The 20906-nt window shown below is 41.5% G+C and overlaps 2 protein-coding genes across 3 annotated transcripts in view; one reads left to right on the top strand and one right to left on the bottom strand.

The window, feature by feature from the left end:
• The window catches only part of LOC114669105 (netrin-4-like), a 50333-nt gene extending 34600 nt beyond the window's left edge, over positions 1-15733 (bottom strand). The window contains exons 1-3 of one of the 2 annotated variants that reach the window (XM_028825232.2): positions 14854-15733; positions 10329-10870; positions 124-402 (exon numbers count right to left, since the gene is read on the bottom strand). In XM_028825232.2, coding sequence (XP_028681065.2) covers positions 124-402; positions 10329-10870; positions 14854-14908 — 876 coding nt within the window. In that variant the 5' untranslated portion in view covers positions 14909-15733. The remainder of the gene's footprint in view (positions 1-123; positions 403-10328; positions 10871-14853) is intronic. The other variant, XM_051921072.1, reaches the window with a different exon arrangement.
• A 3364-nt stretch (positions 15734-19097) lies between these two features.
• uroc1 (urocanate hydratase 1) overlaps positions 19098-20906 on the top strand; it is a 40078-nt gene continuing 38269 nt past the window's right edge. Inside the window, exon 1 of the mRNA XM_028824059.2 lies at positions 19098-19339. Within this exon, the coding sequence (XP_028679892.1) occupies positions 19214-19339 (126 nt within the window). The 5' untranslated portion in view covers positions 19098-19213. The remainder of the gene's footprint in view (positions 19340-20906) is intronic.

The following is a 20906-nucleotide window of genomic DNA, read 5'->3' as shown; positions in this document are numbered from 1 at the left end:
TACTAACGAAAAGAGATCTGGACAAAGTCTACAGAGTCCTCCAGTTCTGCAGTTGGCACTGAATAATTATCATACAGGAAGACAGAAACATTTTTAGAAATGTCAGTTTAAAGAAACCCTCACCATGTCAGTGACCCTCTTCCCTGTTGAACTGGCACCGGGGATTGGCTGGCACTGTTCCGCATGCCCATTACAGTAGCAGCTGCCTCGCACAATTAGATCGTAAATGGCGTAGTGAGCAAAGCGCTGAGGTTTTTCTGTGTTTTCAGCCCCACTTTGGCAGGAACACTCTTGCTGCTTCAACAGCTGGATCCTCAGGCTGGTTAGCTTCAGTTGGTCCTGAACGTGGGCACTATAGGGGTCGTCCATTCTGCTGCCGAAAGACAAGGCTCGGAAGATCACCTGCAGGGAAATAAAAAAAAAAAAATACAAAGTAAAACTTCTCACTGAGATGAGCTCCATAAATTTAAAAACTGCTTGTCCTTGTTGATACGCTGGGGTCTCTCTTTAGAACCAATTAGGAAGTGACCTTTCCAAAGTGACTTGCAGTTTAAGGTTCTTGAAAATAGTTGAGATCTGGAAAATAGATCACTGGGCCAAAGCCAAAAAGAAGTGGAAAGAAAAATACACAGAGGAGTTGAGTAAAAAAAAAAATTCATCAGCCCCCTTAACCTTGTGTGTCCATCTGGTTTTCCTATTCTGTGGTTACCTGGCATAATTCAAATAAAATCCATAACTGACTACAGCTCTCTGACATTCCAGACCCTGCATGTGCATCTCATGGTTATGAAGTTATTACTGGTGGTCCAGATAATCACACATCTACAATATTCAGGAAAACACATGAAAAGAAGGTTGTCTACAGTGGTGTTCATTTTTGATGTTTTAAAAGAATTTCTAGTAGGTTTGCCAAGGGTATAGACCAGGGGTAGCCAACGCCGATCCTGGAGGGCCGCAGTGGCTGCAGGTTTTCCTTCCAACCCAGTTGCTTAATAAGAAGCCAATCTTCACCAATAACAGATCTAATTTAACTTCATGGCTTGTGTGTGTTTAACTCTACCATGTCAGTTCATTCTTTAATCATAGATTTTCTTTCTAATGATACAAGTGATTTGAAGTCTAAAATTGGTGAGTAATTTACAGTTCTTCTCTTTCTCGTTAGTTTCCTAATTAAACCAGATAGTGAGTGATGAATACACACAGGAACATATGGAGACAAGCTAGATGAAGAACTACTGGTTCCTTTGTCATTTCCATCTTCTTGCTAATAAGGAGCAGTTAAAACAATGAGTACAGATGTTTAAGACTAAGATAAGCAATTAAGGGCTCAAAATCTTAACAAGAGAGACGGAAAAATGTGACTTCAGCAATAAGTGCTTCATCAGCAATGAATGATTTCTCATGAAGCAATTGGGTTGGAACAAAACCCTCCCGGATCGACTGTGCTCAGCCCTGACTTAAAGGGTATGAGTCTTAAATAGCAAATAAATTAAATGAAGTTTATCCGTAGCAAAAACTAGTCACTAATTAAGAAAATAGTCGGAAAGAAAATCTGTAGCCGCTGTGGCTGTCCAGGATTGGAGCGGGCCACCACTGGTATAGACCACTAGGCTGAGGAGACCCACGGTGTCTTGCTAACTGTCTTTGTTAGAAAGTGCCATGATCAATACTCATTTAAAATATTTGATTCAAACTGGTCATTTTGTCTTTTGGCTAGACAACTCACCAGTAAGATAATTTAATGGACATTTTCAATTTTTGCGCTACACACTGAAAAGAAAAAAATGACCAGTTCAGCCGGATTAACACTAAATATAATCTGTCACACCGAAGTGAATGTGTATATTAATTGTTAGGAGTGGGAAGGTGCTTCCACGCATTGGAATTTACCTTTGGCCCCGCCTATCCGAGTCTGTTGCTATGCAACACGTATTGTGCAGTAGTCACATGGTGAAGGGGTAGGGGACATAAACTGGTGCTTCAGTTCAAGTATTGTATGTTCTCACTTATGCAAATGCCTCCCTAGAGCTCCCCTTGCATTTGCCACATGAGGGCAACGGACCACCTAGTCAAACCTGGTCAGGTCAGCTGAGCTTGAGCATAATTGACCAGAAAGTCTGAGTAGATCAGCAGCTCTGGTCACTTTTCAGTCAATGTTCCTTTTAAGGGTTTATGCTTGGATATTTTTATGCAACATCTTGTACTCTTGTACAGATCAAGAGATCCACACAGACAGTCTTCTTTCTGTGTCACTTGGGGAGATGTTTGCATGGCACATTTGTCATGTTCGCTCTGCACCATAAAGTACATTTCCTTTTTCTAAATGAATGCTATAACTTGAGCCACTTTTGGCTCAAGTTAAACTTTACTGTTACGCATTATAAAGAGCCCCATGTTCAATGATGAGTTTTCCATCCCACCAAATGATGCTTCCCGTAGCTCTTGATGAGAGTCCTGTATAAACTTGGACTTAAAACTGAGATTTCTAGTATCCTCTATTAAGGCCTCACACACTGCCTAGGGATGCTTCTGGCATCCCATGATAAGAAGGCCTATGTTCTCTGATGTACTTTCCCAAATTCCATAATGTGTTACTGCATATGTCTATATACATACACCCAAATTCCCTCACTTTTGACTCGGAGAAGGAAATTCCCAAATGCACATTTTCACAACAGCAGGATTACCTGGTGCCAATTACACATTCAAATCTAATGACAAAATATGCCCATAAGTGACTTCCCCTCCCTGAAGGACACACAGATTCCTTTACAGAAAATGGAAAAAAATAACGGGATTCATTGACACCTGTCTTTATGAAAGCAGTGCTAGAAAATCTACTTATCAGAGAAAGACAGGAGAGGGTAAGAAGGAACGCGTGGAAGTGTAGGGTGACTGCTGTGAGCGGCTAATTGAAATATTCTGCTCTTTGCACTCTCGTTCAAGAAAGTCAGATATACAGGTAAAGTGGACTGCAGACAAAACAGGGCTGACACCATGCTGAGACCCTGACCAAGAGGATGTATTACAGAGAAAGACGAATGGTCGTTTGAAAACAAAGGTCGGTGTATTTTACCTTTCCCACTTAGATTTCTATCATTAAATATAATGGAAAAAATCATATCATGTACAATATGTTTTGAAGCCTTTCTCTCTTTACTAGTTACTTGTTCTCCAGCGCTGTCCTGAGAATGTTAAATAAAGGAATATGCAATATGGCAGCAAAAATCATTTTGAAAATGCTGGTTGGAAAATGACACGGACACGAGCCTCCCTTTGCAGTAAATTGTACAGGGAACTAAATATGAAATGCCTGTAGCATGTTAATCTCATCATCTTCTGAAATTTGGCTAATGTAGCACACTCTCAACAGGAAAAGTCATTGGAAATTACTCCCATGACAAATGATTGCTGGCACAGTCACATTATCAGGAGAGAAGTGTGGATAAACCCGCTCCTGGCAAAAGAACAAGAAAGAATGAAGGGGGCTCCAAGTGAAAGGAAAGGGATCTGAAATAGGAAGCTGGGACAGATATGAGTTTGTTGCTTTGAATGTTAGCACCAAGTTAAATTTCTGTATAGATGATGATGATGACCACATAGCATTCTCAAATTTGCTTAATCCAACTCAGGGCAGTGGGGGACAGGAGCCAATCCTAGTAGATCTGAGCACAAGGCAGCAATCAATTCTGGAGAGGATGACTGTCCATTACAATGACCACTAGCTGACACAGGACCAATTTAGAGCCTCTAGTTAACCTAAACCCGGTGAATATCATCATCATCAATATTATTAGTAGCAAGAGTGAGATCCTGTTTAAAGCTTTCTTTTGGGTGTTAATCGTTCCCCATTGGGATAAATTTTCTAGCTATTGGTTGACTACCGAGTAACAAGGTGATGAAAGAATCCTAAAATTATTGATTGTTAAAAATGGGTTAAAATATACAGCAATAGTGAAAACAAAGAAAACAAAAGCTGACAGCACATTATTCACTAATGATGTCTGTGGGAAGGTGTGCCAAAATGACTGTGTTTTGACTACACAGTGTTTTGATGAGATAGCGTAGTAGGCATGATCATCTTGGAGGAGAATTAGTTTAACACACTAGTTGCTTTTCTTTTTTGATTTATCATGTCTCATTTTTAAAGCTCCAGAAATAAGCTAATGATGAAAATCAACATTTATTATGTTAAATCGGATGTGTCCCTGCAGTTCTGCATTGCATAAGCAGGTTTAGAAAATGAATGCATGGATAGACTATCCAAGTTACAGTATGGTAAATTCTTGGCATACTCATCATTTATCAGTAAAATTATGATACATATTGGAATTATCAAAAGAGTGAGCTTGTTCTGATACAGACAACTTCGGGAGAAATATCCGCAGTGAGATACGAAAGAGACCTTCTTTCTTAATAAGAGTCATCAGCCCTGTTAACTCATTCTGCTTTATCTGCAGGGCAGCAGCTCTACTGCATCGCAGTAAGGAGACCATGATTCGCAATCCTAGGTCCTCCCTGTGTGGAGTTTGCTTATTTTCCACCGGGTGCTTCACTTTCTTCCCTGTGTTGAAAAACATGCAGGTAAGGTAGATTGGCAACGCTAAATTCTAAATTGTACCTGGTGTGTGACTGTGTGTGTGTGTGTGTTCACTCTACAATGGACTGGCACCCTTTCCAGGGTTTATTCCAGCTTTATGCCCTATGTTAGGTGGGATAGACTCCAGCACTCCAAGGACCCCCAACTGCATTAAGCACATTGGAAAATGACAAGACTTGATATGACTGTAACTGCAAAATGCCCCTGAATAGTGATACAGTGTGGGCCAAATGGATAAATGAAAAGGTGATGAAAAATCCTAGAACAAAACATTGAAAAAAACAAAAATAGGAAGTGGGAGATTAAAAACCAACAATGTTAAATCACACTGTGCATTGACTGTGTCGAGAAAAAGATGCCAAAATGATTGTATCTTGATATTTACTGTAGTTTAAGAACAAGACACTGATGGCACAGGACCAATGGAGAAGGAGGCACCATCACCTCAGGATGAGGTGAATTTAGCGCAAAAATTACTTTACTTTTTCATTTATTCCTTTATATTTTTAAACTTCTGACAATAATCCATCCATTTTCCAACCCGCTGAATCCGAACACAGGGTCACGGGGGTCTGCTGGAGCCAATCCCAGCCAACACAGGGCACAAGGCAGGAAACAATCCCGGGCAGGGTGCCAACCCACCGCAATAAAGTATATTAAAATTGAATAAGTACAAAATTAACAATTATTGTGTTAAACTAATTTTGGATAAATGGATGAACTACACAATTTATAACAGATACAATCCATGAGTCTTAGAGCACAGCTTATTGTGCTTTAAAATGATGATTTTATATATATATATATATATATACTAGGGGGTTCGCCCCCTGCTCGCTTCACTCGCCAACCCCCCTGGCCTGCACTACTTGCCAGGCACTTCGCGTCTCTGCTGCTCGCGTTGTGAAGAGGGTAGCTGAACGCACCCCAAGGAGATGCGGTCGCTCCTCCGAAACCCCCTCTTAAACAATGGGAAACAAATATATATATTTTTTTTTATCTCCTCTTTGCTTGATCAGCTGCTGGATTGCTGCTGCTGTGCCACGTGATCTGCATCTCACGCAGCGCTTCGAACATTTAAAGGCCTGTACAGCAGCTGTCCTACTCTTTGTCTTTTATTTCTGACACCGGGCGTGGTTAAATCTCTTAAAGTCTCGTCTCGTGGGACGTGAGTTCTTGATATTTTTTAGTTTTTAATTTAAAAACTGAATAAGAAACTGAAAATCTAACAACATCACATTAAAGTTCGATAAATTCTGAAAAGAATGATACCAAACATATATATGTAGGTTTTAAAATAAGCCCGATTTAAAGCGTGACAAAAAACGTGACATAAAATTGTTGCACAAAATCGTTGCACTTTTAGGTTTAGGATTTTATATATAGGGTGTAATATATACACACTCTCTCTCTCTCTCTCTCATATATATATATATATATATATATATATATATATATATATATATATATACACTCTCTCTCTCTCTCTCTCTCTCTCTCTCTCTGTGTGTATATATATATATATATATATATATATATATATATATATATATATATATATATATATATATATATATATATATATATATATATATATATATATATACACATACAGTACATATACTGTATAGTGTGACTGATCCACTGTGCCTTCCTTCTCGAGGGCTGGTTCACTCACAGAGAAAACACACTTTCAAACAGCTTTCAAATATGAAAGAAGCACACTCTCCATTAACTAAGGTTTACCGGTGCAGGATCAGCTGCAGATGGTGGTGTGCGGCACTTATTGTTTGAAAGGCTTTAAAGCCGCATCACTTACATGTTGTTCTGCTCTATGTCTGTCCTTCCCGGCCACTGCTCACATATCTCTTCAGCTGAACACTCCTGAGGAAGATGCTCCTCGAGTTCTTTTAATCTGAAGGGTGATCACTGGAATACGACACAACAACTAGGAAGTTGTCATGTTTGCTTTACATTTAGAATAAAAGCACCAATACTGAATTAAACCCATACATTGATCTTTCAAGTGCAAAAATGTTTTCTTTGCCAAGTTCTTTCTTGCCTACTTTTTTGTGCAACACCCCACTTCTGGTACCATTTGCTGTGCGATAAGTCTACAGCTGATCCTGCACCAGTAAACCTTAGTTATTTGAAAGAGTATTTGGTCACTATATATGGGTAACAACTTCAGGGCTCATCAACAGTAAAAGTAATTACATTCTCAGCCAGGGGTTGGCACTGCCACCTAATGCCTTTTCTCTTCCTCCCTCTGCAGAACAAATGACAGTCAATTTCGCCACCAATGACATTACATCTATTCCCAGACCACCTGAGCCTGGTTCTTCCTGTTCTCCAGGAAAACTCCATCACCATTGAATGTCTCTGTCACCATTATGAGTCAGCCAACCACTGACTCCCATCTGAAAAGAGGTAGCCGCTTGTGTGCTACGTTTACTTTTGTTTTCTGTGGTTTAATGATTAATTATACGGGGATCACTACGGTGCTCGAACTGTTTATCATCTGTTCTGTTGTTATTTACTATATATTGTCACACATATGCACCAGAGGGTCACCTTCCAGGTTCACTTAAAGTAAGTAGTACTACCACAGGACGAAAAGGGGCACTGTTGCTAACAGTCTTGTTTCCTTTCTCCCCCTCATAGCCTTGAGAAACCACCCTGTGACAGCCATGAAGCAAAGGAAGTCCCGCCTCTCCCAGTCCCACCGATGTAGAAACAGAATGGTCCCAGAAGGCGACATCTCATTCCAATGCTGATCTTGTTTCTGTGCAGACCCAAGCCAGAGCCTGTAACCTAGTCATTCCTGAGAGAAGACGGTATTTTCTAAACGGCTCATTGAGGTGCATATTTTTGTTACATTTTCTTATTTTTCTGTTTCAGTTAAACAGAGTTTTACCTGGATGGCAGCAGAAGCATTTTGTCTTTGTCCTGCCTCCTCATTCACCCCACTACATTATATTCTGTATATGTCAGTATATATATGCAGTAGCCGTCCCTCACGGCTCAGCCCATGTAATAGTGAAACAGAACAAACTTAAAAAATCAATTAAACAAAAAAATTAATAATTTGTATTGAGAAGAATTTATATTGATAGCTTTTGTATCCAAGGGCCTCTTGATATACAATATTGGTTTTGCTATCAGAGGCGAGAATGTAGCTGTGATCTCTTTGCTAAAAATGTAAAAAGTTAATAAGGTATCTGTGGCCAAGCGGAAGGTAGCTACGGTCCAACGTCAAATGTTGGCAGTGTATCTGATCGAGTTCAGCTCTGATGGGAGAGTATCCCCCATGTGGGGAGTACAGCACATGGCTGTGATATCTCTGGCTGCTACTGTACACTCAAACACATGTAGCTGAGATCTCTGTCCAACATGTGGTGAGAGGTAGAGCGACTTGAACGGAGGTTGGTGTGTGAGGGAGGATGGCCCCGCCCAGCTCCCTAATCCTGAGGAGCCACCTCTCCCTCCCCTCGGCCTGCAGCCTTTCTCTCGGATTTGCGCAAATAAATCAGTGTCACCACTAAACTATAATATTTAGCGTGATGAGAAAAGTCATAAAATAAACTGTAATGTCCAACAAATTATAGAAAAGAACCCATTCTAAATCCATTAAGTAGTTCTCTCGGTATATATTTTATATATATATATATATATATAGTGACTTTCCATTAAAAACAGAAGTCTTTCTTGAAATTTTGCATTTGCATTGCCATTGGTCCAGTTTCAGGCTATATGGCATATTGGATGGGGAGATTGTAATGGAAGGGGAAAAAACCCCAAACCAGTGCCATTGCAGAGACTACAGTTCCCATCAGGCAGCAGGAGTGCCCAGGGGAAGATGGGAGGACGGCTTAATCAGAGTGCACACAGTTTTGCAGCTGCCAAAGTAGGGTCTCCTCAAAGACTGCAGGAACAGCATTTTCTACTCGGCTAATTTGGATAACAATTTTATTGGCTTGCTGGAATGCAGCTTTTGTTTAAAAGTACGTCATTTTGTCTCTTTGTGAGTTAGCCATATTGAATTTCCAAAAAGCAGTTTTTCCTTGTTTATTTCTACCTGGGCAACACCAGGTGTTTCAGCTAGTTTATATACAGTATATTATACACATACGACATGCAAAAAGCTGAGCTTGTTCTGCATGAAATAACTACAGAAAACAATCCTAATGAGATTATGGAGGCATCATTCCTCATAATAACAAATAGCAGCAGCACTGCTCACTCATTCTGCTTTGATTTCAAAATGCATTTAACATCTTCTTCTTCTTTCGGCTGCTCCCGTCAGGGGTTGCCACAGCAGATCATCTTTTTCCATATCTTCCTGTCCTCTGCAGGAAGGACTACTCTATTATGCAAAATGCATTTAACAATAAAAGGACATAACAAGTCGAAAAATGATGCAGCATGGACCAAATGGATGAGTGACACGGTGATAGGAAAGCACATCTGAGCACTAAAAAGAAACAAAAATATGAAGGAGACATGAAAGGATGAACTGTAACTGCCTTCCAAGAATCTGCATGTTGTGATTCTTAAGAAAGTCTTACGTTTTTTTATCTCCACATTGCATTTTCACTGAAGAATAAACTACAAAGAAAAAATGTAAAAGGCAATATGATTGCAATGATTGCTAAAACAATGAACAAATAAAAAAAAATCTATATTACTCTAGTAATAGCAAAAATAATTAAAGGACAATGTAACCAGTTTTAGGGATTATAAATTCCATGAGGAAGAACTACAGAAAAAACAGGCCTGCATAGTTCACTTAAGGTTTAGCCAAGGAAGAAACAAACTGTGCGACCAGGGCTTAATTAATAATAAGCTCCGCATTACAGGACTTGAAAACCAGAAAGGTGCCAGGCCACACGCACTTGGGCATGCCACCAGAGACATGTTATATTTGCCAACAAAATAACATTCCCGTTTTCCTCCCAGTGCTCAAAAGCAGATAAAAAGGCCAGGCTACATCATTAAAGCTGCACAATATAAATTGGGCTGGACTGTGAAATCTGATTTATACCATCGTAAGGTAGGCTTTTCTCCAGACCAGTCCTGAGTTGGCCCATAAAAAGGGCAGGTGGCACATTTCATAACTTCAAGTGCACAAAAAGAGATGAACCCTACGCTCAAAAATCTGTAAGGCAGTAAGAAAAGAGAGCAATGTGATGCACTCCTCATGTTAGCGGCGAAAGTGCTGGACTGTACGCCATAAGGCTGCCAGTTCAATCCCACACACTGTGTGACTGTGAGTGAAGCACTTCACTTGCCAGTTCTTCCCATAGAGGAATATAGAAAGTTTTGGTTTTTAAATCACTTTGAATGCAAATAAAGCCATGATGGGTGAAGGATCTTCTCTTATCTCTGATGTTGTTAGGACCTTGGACTGGGTAGCGACATTTGTTGCAGTTTAAATTCATTAGGCCCCTGATATAAACAGACTCGTGCATGATGCCATCTTATATACCCTTCAGTTCTTTAATAAGACATTCTTGCTTCACTTAATGTATTTATATAATGAAAAAGCTTGTAATGCTTTCCTTGTGATGACTAAACTAATGGTACGCAGGTTTCCTTCTCCATCATCTATTTAGTGTCAACACCAGACAAATCCCCACACCCTCTAGTAAGAGCCTCATGCCCATCCATTAATCTTTCTACCCACTTTGCCTATAATTACCCATCAGCCAACCTTTGTTTGTCATACCTCTCCCTTGGTGCATGGCGCTGCATTTGAGTAACGAGATGTACACAGGGCTCCTTCTTCAGTAAGGTCATCTGGCATTCCAAAGGTCTCAGTACAGTTTGTGGCGTAATACTTATAGGGTCTCCATGTCCGGCCGTAGTCCTGAGATCTCTCCAGCAGCATGGCTGCAGGCCGTGGGGACTTGAAGAGTACAATGACATGCGTCAGGTAGAAGTCAGTCTCCAGGTCTAGCCTGATCTCCTCCCTGGAGAGGCCCTGGCTGGACTGCCACCATGTCCTCGGATGCAGGAAGGCATTGTCTGTCATGTGGAAGGGCAAGTGTGAAAGGTCAGGGTGTCGGCTATTACACTTGGCACATATGGGCCTTTGGCAGTCCTCGCTAAGTGAATACTCCTGAAGCGGATCTGGGAAGGAACAGTAGAGCTCTGTGCCATTTTGTCCACAGGTGCTCAGCGTGGACACAACTCTGCCCATAGCAAGATTACCAATTGGTGGGTTGCAGGAGCGTCCATCACATCGAGAGGAGTGGGGTCCTTTTAAACCTGGAGGGATAAGAATGAGGGAATGAAGGAAGAATGCCAAAAGGGTTACCTGCCAACTAGAGAAAACCTGATGAAAGCCTCCTGACTGGTATGGAGGGGTTGAGTTAAGGTGACCCCAATACGAGACACAAATTAAAAAGCCTTAAACACACCAGATTCGTAATTTATCTAGAAATACAAAATACAGGATCTGTGTGTGTGTTCCCTATACAACCCTACACCCTTGGACCAAATTTGGCAGAGCTGCTCTCTAGGACTGCTTTGGGACCCTAAAGTTTGACCCTGGGAGTCAGGGTCTATTTATTTATTTATTTATTTATTTTTCTTCCTGTATGTTAAAGTTCGCACACCAGTGGCACATGCTGACTGCGCAAGTGAAACATCTGAACAGACAGACGCCAAACTAGCAGACAAAGTGACCAGAGCTTAAAATGACTTACCCAGGCAACACTGCATGCTGCTTCTATCTACTGTAGTAAAAAATGGAGGGGGCTGTTGGGTGAAGCTTGATCATGAGTGGGAATGTGAAGAAGAATCAGAAGGTTGTTGTTTAACTCCTGCTTTTCTTTATAATCTAAGCACTACAAATTGTCCACCTTGAACTAAGAGGATGAGTCAGACATGACAGCATTTGTGGTGACGACCCAGCAAGGAGTTACTGCAATTCTGGAATCCAATCAGACCCAAAAAGGACGAATTCTCAACTCGGAGAGAGCAGAGATATTGATAGAGAGGCAGTGTGTATGGCGGATGGGACAGCTAGCAGTAACAACAGGGTCACCATTTAAAAAACACACAAACCTTTACTTTCTTTACTTAACCCATTCTACAAATATACCCTGGCAACGCTGCATGGGCACTTCACCTAGTACTTTATAACAATGAGTACCAGGCTTAGAAGATGTATATTTTACTGCCTGCTACTTCTGACTGTGAACAAATCAGGTATAAAAAATGATGGATGGATATTTCATTGTGAATTGAACAGTGGTGGCATGGCGCTGTGATGGTGAGTGCTTCTCCCAGGGACTGACTTCCCTTGGTACTGCATTTGGAGCTCAGTCTGGGCTGCCGTTCTTAGGGAATTCCAGTTTACCATCACATTCTAAAAATGTATACGTTTGGTTAAACAGTGACTCTAAACTGCCCTGGTAGGAGTGTGTGAATGTGAGTGTTCTGAGTGACGGAATAAGAGCCTTTCCAGGGCTGATTAATGTCTTACACCTAACGCCGCTGGGATCGGCTCCAGCTTCCTGCAAGCCAATGAAACGAATGTGAGCAGGAAAAGGAAGGATGGAATGAATACACTGATCAGTGTGTGGGGCCTTACAAGACATACTTCTGTATTGTGTGTATCGGATTTTAAAAGTTCAGTGTGATAGATAGAGAGATAGATAGTGAAAGGCACTATATGATTGATAGACAGTGAAAGGCACTATATGATAGATAGATAGTAAAAGGCACTATATGATAGACAGTGAAAGGCACTATATGATTGATAGATCGTGAAAGGCACTATATGATAGATAGATAGTGAAAGGCACTATATGATAGATGGCTAGATAGATCATGAAAGGCACTATATGATTGATAGATAGTGAAAGGCACTATATGATTGATAGACAGTGAAAGGCATTATATGATAGATGGATAGATAGATAGTAAAAGGCACTATATGATAGACAGTGAAAGGCACTATATGATTGATAGATAGATCGTGAAAGGCACTATATGATTGATAGACAGTGAAAAGCATTATATGATAGATGGATAGATGGATAGATAGATAGTAAAAGGCACTATATGATAGACAGTGAAAGGCACTATATGATTGATAGATAGACAGTGAAAGGCACTATATGATAGATGGATAGATAGTGAAAAGCACTGTATGATAGATAGATAGTGAAAGGCACTATATGATAGATGGATAGATAGTGAAAGGCACTATATGATAGTGAAAGGCACTATATGATTGATAGATAGTGAAAGGCACTATATGATTGATAGATAGTGAAAGGCACTATATGATAGATGGAAAGATAGTGAAAAGCACTGTATGATTGATAGACAGTGAAAGGCACTATATGATAGATGGATAGATAGATAGTGAAAGGCACTATATGATAGATGGATAGATAGACAGAGGCACTGTATGAGTCAGGCTGACATATGCCTGGTGAGAGCATTATTAGTGGAAAGCCCAGTTAAATGCCATCTACGACATCCCTTTTAATATTTGTAGATTATTCTGCTCTCCTTTCTTCTGATGACTAATTCTGTTCTAATTCCTCTCACAATTAAGCACAGTCCAGTGAGAGTAGTACTCGTTAAAAAAAAAAAAAGTGGCTTCAGGGAGAAGACAATTGAATGTTTAATGTAAAACGTTCTTTCTTCTCCTTTGTGTATTACACCACTTTCAATTCCGCTACATCATATGTTTATAATGTAATTTGTGATCTTTCAGCATGACTGTAGCAGAAAGCAATAATAAAATAATGTATTTGCTGTATGCAGTAATTTTGCAAGACAGAACACAAACTGCAGATTTCCACTTAATAATAATTCTACTAAAATGCCTTCATGCCAAGTTTACATTAAACATTAGACTTTGCTCTTCAGTGCCTCGCCCACTCGAATAAACGCTAGTAAGTTAAGTCTTATTAGAGATATAAATAATCCGGGGGAGTCTGTAATAGACTTCAGTATTTATAGACTGAAAACAGCAATAAAAGGAAAGGCCACCTGTTATAATAATATGTACAAGTATATGGAATAACAGCTGTAATGATAATAGAACTGCTCTCCATATGAATGCAAAGCTGAGACCAGATTCGGACTGTAATTCTTTATAGTAATATTTTCGCTATTTTTTCGCCAGTTTTTTTTTTTTTTCAATATTTTTTGCCATGAATCTTTTAAATCTGTAATTCTCTTAACACTTGTCTATGTCGTATAGGTGCTAAGTCAATTTTTACGGTGGCTGAATTCATGGGCACAGTACCCATACATACACGTGGAGTGGTTACAATGGCTATTTTGCCGGATGGCTTAATAAAAGGTGAACCAAATTGACCCAAACGTTTTAGAGGAATCGCACTGCTTTACTTCTGGGTGAATTAGTTCGTCGTTCGTTCCTTCTTTTTTCCATGCCAGGCAGTAGGTCTGTCACAGGAGGTTCAGTGGCACGATATGGCACTCGCGCGGAGTCGCGTGGTTCAGACACCTTGCAGGCTGCCTGGCCACTTGATGTCGCTGTGCTGTGACTGCGTGGCGGCATTCCGTCCACGGCTGAATCCACGGCGAGGCTCGGGCGGCTATCGCTTAAAAGACATGGGTGGACACGTTCATTCATTGTGAAAGTCATCCCATATATTGACTCCAGCTATTAGCACTTTCGACACGTTTTCTGTCCCAATGCTCCGTATGTAAAGCCGTCTGCTTTATAGTGCCTTACACCTGTACGGCGCCTCTCCATTGGCCCGGCCGATCAGGGTCTGCGTTGAAGGCTGCGTGCTCTCCCTGTGCTCACATGGCCACTCTCCCACAATTCGAAGACTTACTGGTTATCTTGACTAGGGTTGTTAAACTGGCCCGCTGTGAGTGTCGCCCACTCTGGCACTGGTTATGTTTTGAAGATGCTGCGGGCACACGCTTGCCCAACACCTCACGAACCATATTCGTGAAGACGGATGACAGATCGCATCCCACGTTAGCTTCTTCTGAAATGTGTGCGTTGCAAGCAGCCTTGTGATAATGGACTCTATAAAAGCTGCAATACCTGATAATGAATAATAGACTGGCGTGCGATATCGACCTGAAGAGCTCACGTTCATAGATAGCAGCAATACGAATCTACGGTGTACCTCACAAGACGCCCTCCAATAAGCGTGTAGGACCCTCGCACAAAAGAAACCCGTACACCGTGTAATCGTGAAGCTTTCAGCAGCTCGGCGTCCTCATATAAAGCGGGATCGACTTACCTGAGGCTGCATCGAGTAGAATGGCCAGCAGCGCGGATATCGAAATCGGGTGCATGGCGGCCGTAGTCGACTAACTGTCTTCCAGACAATCCTGTTCATGTACCTTTTGCACAGTAATCTGGGGGCATCTGCATCACCCTGAAAGCCCACTGAAATTCAGACTCCCTGCACACACTCTGCTGCTTGTCAAAGCGCAATCAATAGGACCCCATCCCCAGCAAAGCATTCGTCTGGAAATCTCTTTGTCGCTCATTCGTCGGATCCTGCAATAGTTGACCGGATAGACGGGTGATGGGTGGCTGAATCACCCCTAAATTATGCGCTCCGCTGAGCTGATTGTGCTGTTCCTGTCAAAGCCGATGAATTTCACATCAATTTCTCCTGTTTTTCCCCTTCAGCCAGACAGGCTTGTGACTCCGTTGCTTTCATCGCGGATGACCCTTCATGGTCTACATGGCTCTTCGATTTCTTTTAGGGTTCAAAGAGTACCCATGGCATTCCAGTTAATTATACATCGTATTTTCGATCTCAATCAGGCCAAACTTGGGTATCAGTCAGAATCTAACGTAGACCTGCAAATACGTTTATTGTGGAGGAAATACAACACAATGAACAAGATACGCAGGGTCTGCTCTACACCACTACACAGAGCTCGAGCTGCGCACGTCCTTTGGCTTCCTTTCATGCGCACGTTCAAATCCAGTCACCCATGAGCAGCTCGCGGCTGCCAATCAAGAGCAGTGCCCACTCTCGTCCTCTCAGCGGTGAAAAGCATCTGACGTGAAATCGGTATGACCGGAACGAGCTTCGTCGTGCGTCGCGCCAGTCAGCATTCAGCTGTCAGCCTCTTGTTTGGGAATTTGAGCCTTGAAAAAGCGAACTGATCATCAGCTCCTCCCTCCTTCACTACCTACCGGGCAGCGCCGCCTGGTGGAGACTGACTTCACTGCGAGTGACAAAGGCAATGCCAGTAAAAAGGGATAAAGAGCCTGCAGAAATTGAAATGGCAAGGCAAGAGTCTGCGATCGTTGCCAAAGTAATCTAAGTACTGTATAGTAAGTACACACGGATAGGCGTGTGTTCTTCGGTGATAATCGAGAGAATAGAACATTCACCGTCTTTTACACCTTAAAGAGTGCGCCCTCCGGATTTCCCCCGTCGTCGAAGTCAACTACAGGCTACCCACAGTGGACACCGAGGGCGCCGCTCACCGACTAGGACTCTTAAAAAGACTTCGACTGGCACTAGCCCACACATTCTAATACAGTTAAATCTGCATCCAGATCGTGGGCACTCTTGGCATATGATGCCATTTAAGAGAAATCTCTATTAATAGTCAATCGACAAAAAAACAGGAGGTACAGTAGGACCTCTCACGCTTTGACAAGGAAATCCAACCTGGAGAGGCAAAAACAAAATACTATAAAATAAAATACCATATATAAGCCATTTTTCGCTTACTGATTTATTTTATATACGCATATTGACGACATCGGTAAGTACATCTGCCTCATTGATACGAACGCAGATGTAATTGCCTGGCTGGTCTATGATCATTTTGTAAGCTCATCCTGTATAGTTTTATGCTTTTATCAGTTACACAACCGAAACCTAAACCAACCACTCAAGGACAGATCTATTCCTAATGACGGACACAGTCCGGTAACTGTTGACTTTTAATTGGCCCGTAGCTCTGAGCACGTGATGCCACGAGCGGGCGACCCGTCAGCGGTTGGTCCCTACTTTGTACCCGCTACTGTTGAGATATGATCCGGTCCACGACTTTGTACTGTAATATAGAAACGTTTTCATAACATGTATGAGCGATGTATTTAATTGTGTAATATGCTGCAGGTTACATCACCTGTATGGTTTAGGACCGAAGATCGAGTCACCTAACTCGGTGATGCGCCACTCGTCACTAACGCGACTCTGTATGTCGTCTCGAATAAGGGCCTCTACAAGATTATTCCCGCCAATCATATAAAAAAGTGTCATTTCGCAAATGTATTGCTTAATTCTCAAAAGAACTGTGTTGCTTCGCAAAAGTATCGAGTTCCTTCGCAGTAAATGTTACATTATTACGTTAAGCTTTTAACCTAGCCACAGGGGATGCGTTTCTTTGTGCCGGTCCCAAGATTTTGAAGTTGTATTTTTAAAGAATGAAGTGAGTCGTCTGATCTCCTGTTGCTCCACAGAGGCCACGACATGCCCAAGAACTTCAGACAGTCAAGGTAAGTGGGAGATGGACAGAAGACTGCTCGCACTCAATGTATCAAGAACAGACTTTTTCACATTGGGGTCACAGAGCAGTTTTGAAAGGGTCTCGCACAGAGCCGTGTCTAGGGGTATATTTATTATTGTCAGGAATATGGGAGGAGAGGCAAGCAGCTAGGATTTGAGAAGTGTGGTGGGGATGGAGCCCAGTATACAGTATAGTGGGCCTCATCTTACTAAGCAGGTCATTAATAAATGGAGATAGAATGAGGGACATTTTGGAAGAGGAGCGGGATGGAGAAGAAAGACAGGGAAAAACTGAAATTAGGAAGGATTTGTGTCAATTGAATTAATGATCTACTGTTTTGTCAGCATACCTGTCGCAGGTTTCAATTGTTAGCTCCAAAGTTTGGTAACATTGGCATCCCAAAGTCAAATGTCATAATTGCCAGCCCTCCACTGGCCTTGTCTGTGTGTGTGTGTGCCCATGAGTGTGTTCTGTCCAGGGTAGGCTGTTGTCTTCAGCCAGCTTCCGCTGTGAAACCATCTGCCTTTCTATAAATCTGCAATCCAGTATGGACGGTTTGAAAAATTCAGTTAGGTGTCGATTAATTCAGCACAGGCTTGTGAATGTTCTTGTTTACAGGTGGCTAGTGCTGGTGCCAGGTTATTTTGCACCCTATGGGCCCAGCTTATTAGTAGTGTGCCAACCGACTGATTGGTAGCTAACCCACTTATGATCTGTGCCCTATAGGTGATTGTCTAATTCACTTTAATGGTGGTGCGGGCCCTGTAGGTGACTTGGATTGAAAGAGTAAGGTGTGCCAGCGGGTCTTTATATGACACACAGTGGTCTTCAAGTTGATTTAACCAGTTGTTACATGAAGGCACGGAGACGTGCAGCTTTATTAGGGTTCATCCCGTACACTCCACTGACAGAACGGAGTTTGGTAAACTGGACCACACATTCTTCCTTGATATACACCTCTGCTCCATAGTTTAAAATCACAAATCAAACAATTCAGACCTGATTAAAGTGCACATTGCAGACTTTCCTTTAAGGAGATTCGCATATACGTTTCAGTCACAGCCTGCAGAAATGACAACACTTTTTATACGAGGGCACCTCCTGTTTGACAAAGAGACCATTTCATTGTGAAAAGGATCATAGAACATTAATTGGCTCTTTGGGATTTGAAATGACTACAAATATTTAAAAAAAAATCTTTAATGTCTAGCAAGCAACAGGATAGTAACAGATCAAGAAAGTCATCACTTATCCTGTATTATTGTATGCAGCAAGAGTCCATTTAAAATCTGGAGCCCACTGCTGTCTCACAAATCTCTCATCATCTATTTATGGATCCTGTTACACATCTTACTAAATAAAAGTTCTGTTTAGAACCTTCTTGTGGATGGCATTGCTCAGAACAACCACTTGAAGACCTTTATTAGTAAGAGAGCGTTGCCAATTGACACTGAGATGCCAACAACAAAGGGGCTGGCAACTCACCATCTAACCTGGCTTCTTATGTGTTCAGTCCATATTTTAATCAAGAGTTAGGACAGAATTGGAAGAGCAAAAAATAGTAAATGTCTGAGACACAATAACTTCGAAGAAATCCTCGGAAAGGAAAAAATATGCAATGTAAAAATGACCCGACACGGCAGAATAAGGACAATAAGCTTTATTATCACCAATGTTTGCATTCTAATTAAATAATTGGGCTGCGAAAAGAACCTGCAGCGTCACCGAACCTGAGCTCTTCGTTTTACTCTTCTAATGCAAAGTGACTCGAGCCTCGACCCGTATTTGTACTAATCGGCCAGCCCGTCCATCTCTGCGCTCACGAATGTCCCGTTAAAGAGTCGCGAATTGGCCGCCGCGCCTTTGGAGAAAATCCGCGCGCGTGCGCAGGAGAACTCAGCCGGAGATCGGGGAGCGAAGTTACTAGAGTCAATGGTCAATTGAAATGTCAACCAAGTTGCCACTCCAGTGTAATAATTAATTTTGGGGGTCGCGTTGGGCCAATCGCGTCAGGGGGAGTGCGCGCTGGTGCACTTTTAACCGGAGAGTAGGATCTCCTCCTGTCTGAGATTTTTCTCATTTATACCTGGCCGACCACTTTTGTCACCGATACAAATGTGTACCCTAAAAGAGCTGTGCGCAGGATTACCGGTCAATCCCCTGCCCCCAAACAGAGGAAGGGATAGCAGGGTACCGCACGCACCGGTCAGGACCCCAAATCTGAACCCTCAGGAGCAGAAGGTAAGACGAAAGCTACACCGTTTGTAGAAGGCCTTGTCATAAAGCAGTCGCAGTAAGTGATTCATTTTTAATTACACAAAGTGCATGTGAATAATTTTGATTATAAAGGAAAGCAGATTGAAGTTTAAATGAGGATTTATGTGATGACAAGTTTAAAATGGGAACCCAGCGGCTCTGAATCGAGTGATTTATTTCAGCGGGTAAGTCACGCGCTTGACGCCAGCCATTAATAAAGTAATCGTTTCTTTTTTTTTTTAATTTAAAAGAAGGTTAAAGGTAAAACCTACTGAACGTCAGGTTATAATGAGAAGACGGAGCTTCTCGGTTTCATTGTCCTTGTTACTGGGGGCCGGGTATTAATTAACGCGCGATTAATTGGAGGCTGCAAGACCAACCTGACGATGAAGAAAGAGCCCTGAAGGTGGCGCTCGCCAGACCCGTAAAGATGTCTGCATTTAAATGAGACCCCCTCACGCCGTTGACGGAGCTCCCTGTGTAATAAAGTCAACATGTACTGTTGTCATACTAAGAATTACACTTTATTATGTGCATTGCAAATAGTTGTATTTTATATTGGAAAATTTCTCATTTATTTATTATATATTCTTTCTTCTATAATACGCTACCGTGGTACACATATACTACGTGATGTCTACTATTCGCTTTTGTGGTGATGATTGACCTCCAGGGTTATTCCTTTTTATTTTTAGTTTATTTTATTGTAGAATCAAGCCAGCGGGGCGGCCATTGTGCGCATGCGTATGGGCGCCGTCACTTCCCCTACCTCCTCATATCTTAAATCATTCTTGAGGGTGCCAGCTGAAGTGAAAAATTAAAGAAACAAACTAAGCAATTGCAACACAAACACTGACTTAATCAGTTTTAACACGAGAAGATGTCGACGACAGAAGAGAAGAAGCGGGCCACTAGGATGGAGTAAAGAAGAGCTGCTCACAAAGCAGCAAGCACATCAATCTCTGAGCAAACAAATGGTAAACGTACAGAGAAAGAGAATGAAAACTAGGAATGGTCAAGTCAAGTGTAATGTGCAGTGCGCCATTACTGGTATATGTAAGAGCTAGATAGAAATAGATATATAATTATTTTGAGTAGGGTATCCATTTGGCAAATTCTCTTAATCCATTTGTAGGGTCACCGGTGGACTCATCAGGCACAAACTCTTGATGGGATGTAAGCGTTGTACTCCAACAGTAACTCTTATTTAGATCTGCCACATATCTTACAATGTGTTCATGTTAAAATTGTTAATATTAAATCTAAAAATGTACTATAAAATACGGTTTGATTTTTACACCAAAAACTGTTCAATACTAAAATTGGTACTCGTGTTCTAACCCTGGCACAGGCAACGTCATTGTTTTTTACATTCGTTTATTTAGAAAACAAAAACAAGAATACATAAACTTTGATTTTGAATTCCTTTTGAAACATTACTTCTGTCGCGAAGCTTCAGATGTCGTTAAGTAAAAAGTCGAGAAGGTCATCACCGTTGGAGGTTCGAGTGAACAGAGAAGTGCTTTCTGGGTTATAACACACGAGTACCCTA

The sequence above is a fragment of the Erpetoichthys calabaricus genome, chromosome 18 (genome assembly GCF_900747795.2).
Source record: "Erpetoichthys calabaricus chromosome 18, fErpCal1.3, whole genome shotgun sequence".
NCBI classification, from domain to species: domain Eukaryota; kingdom Metazoa; phylum Chordata; class Cladistia; order Polypteriformes; family Polypteridae; genus Erpetoichthys; species Erpetoichthys calabaricus.
The sequence above is the reverse complement of the archived record's forward strand: the minus strand, read 5'-3'. Positions and strand labels throughout refer to the sequence as shown.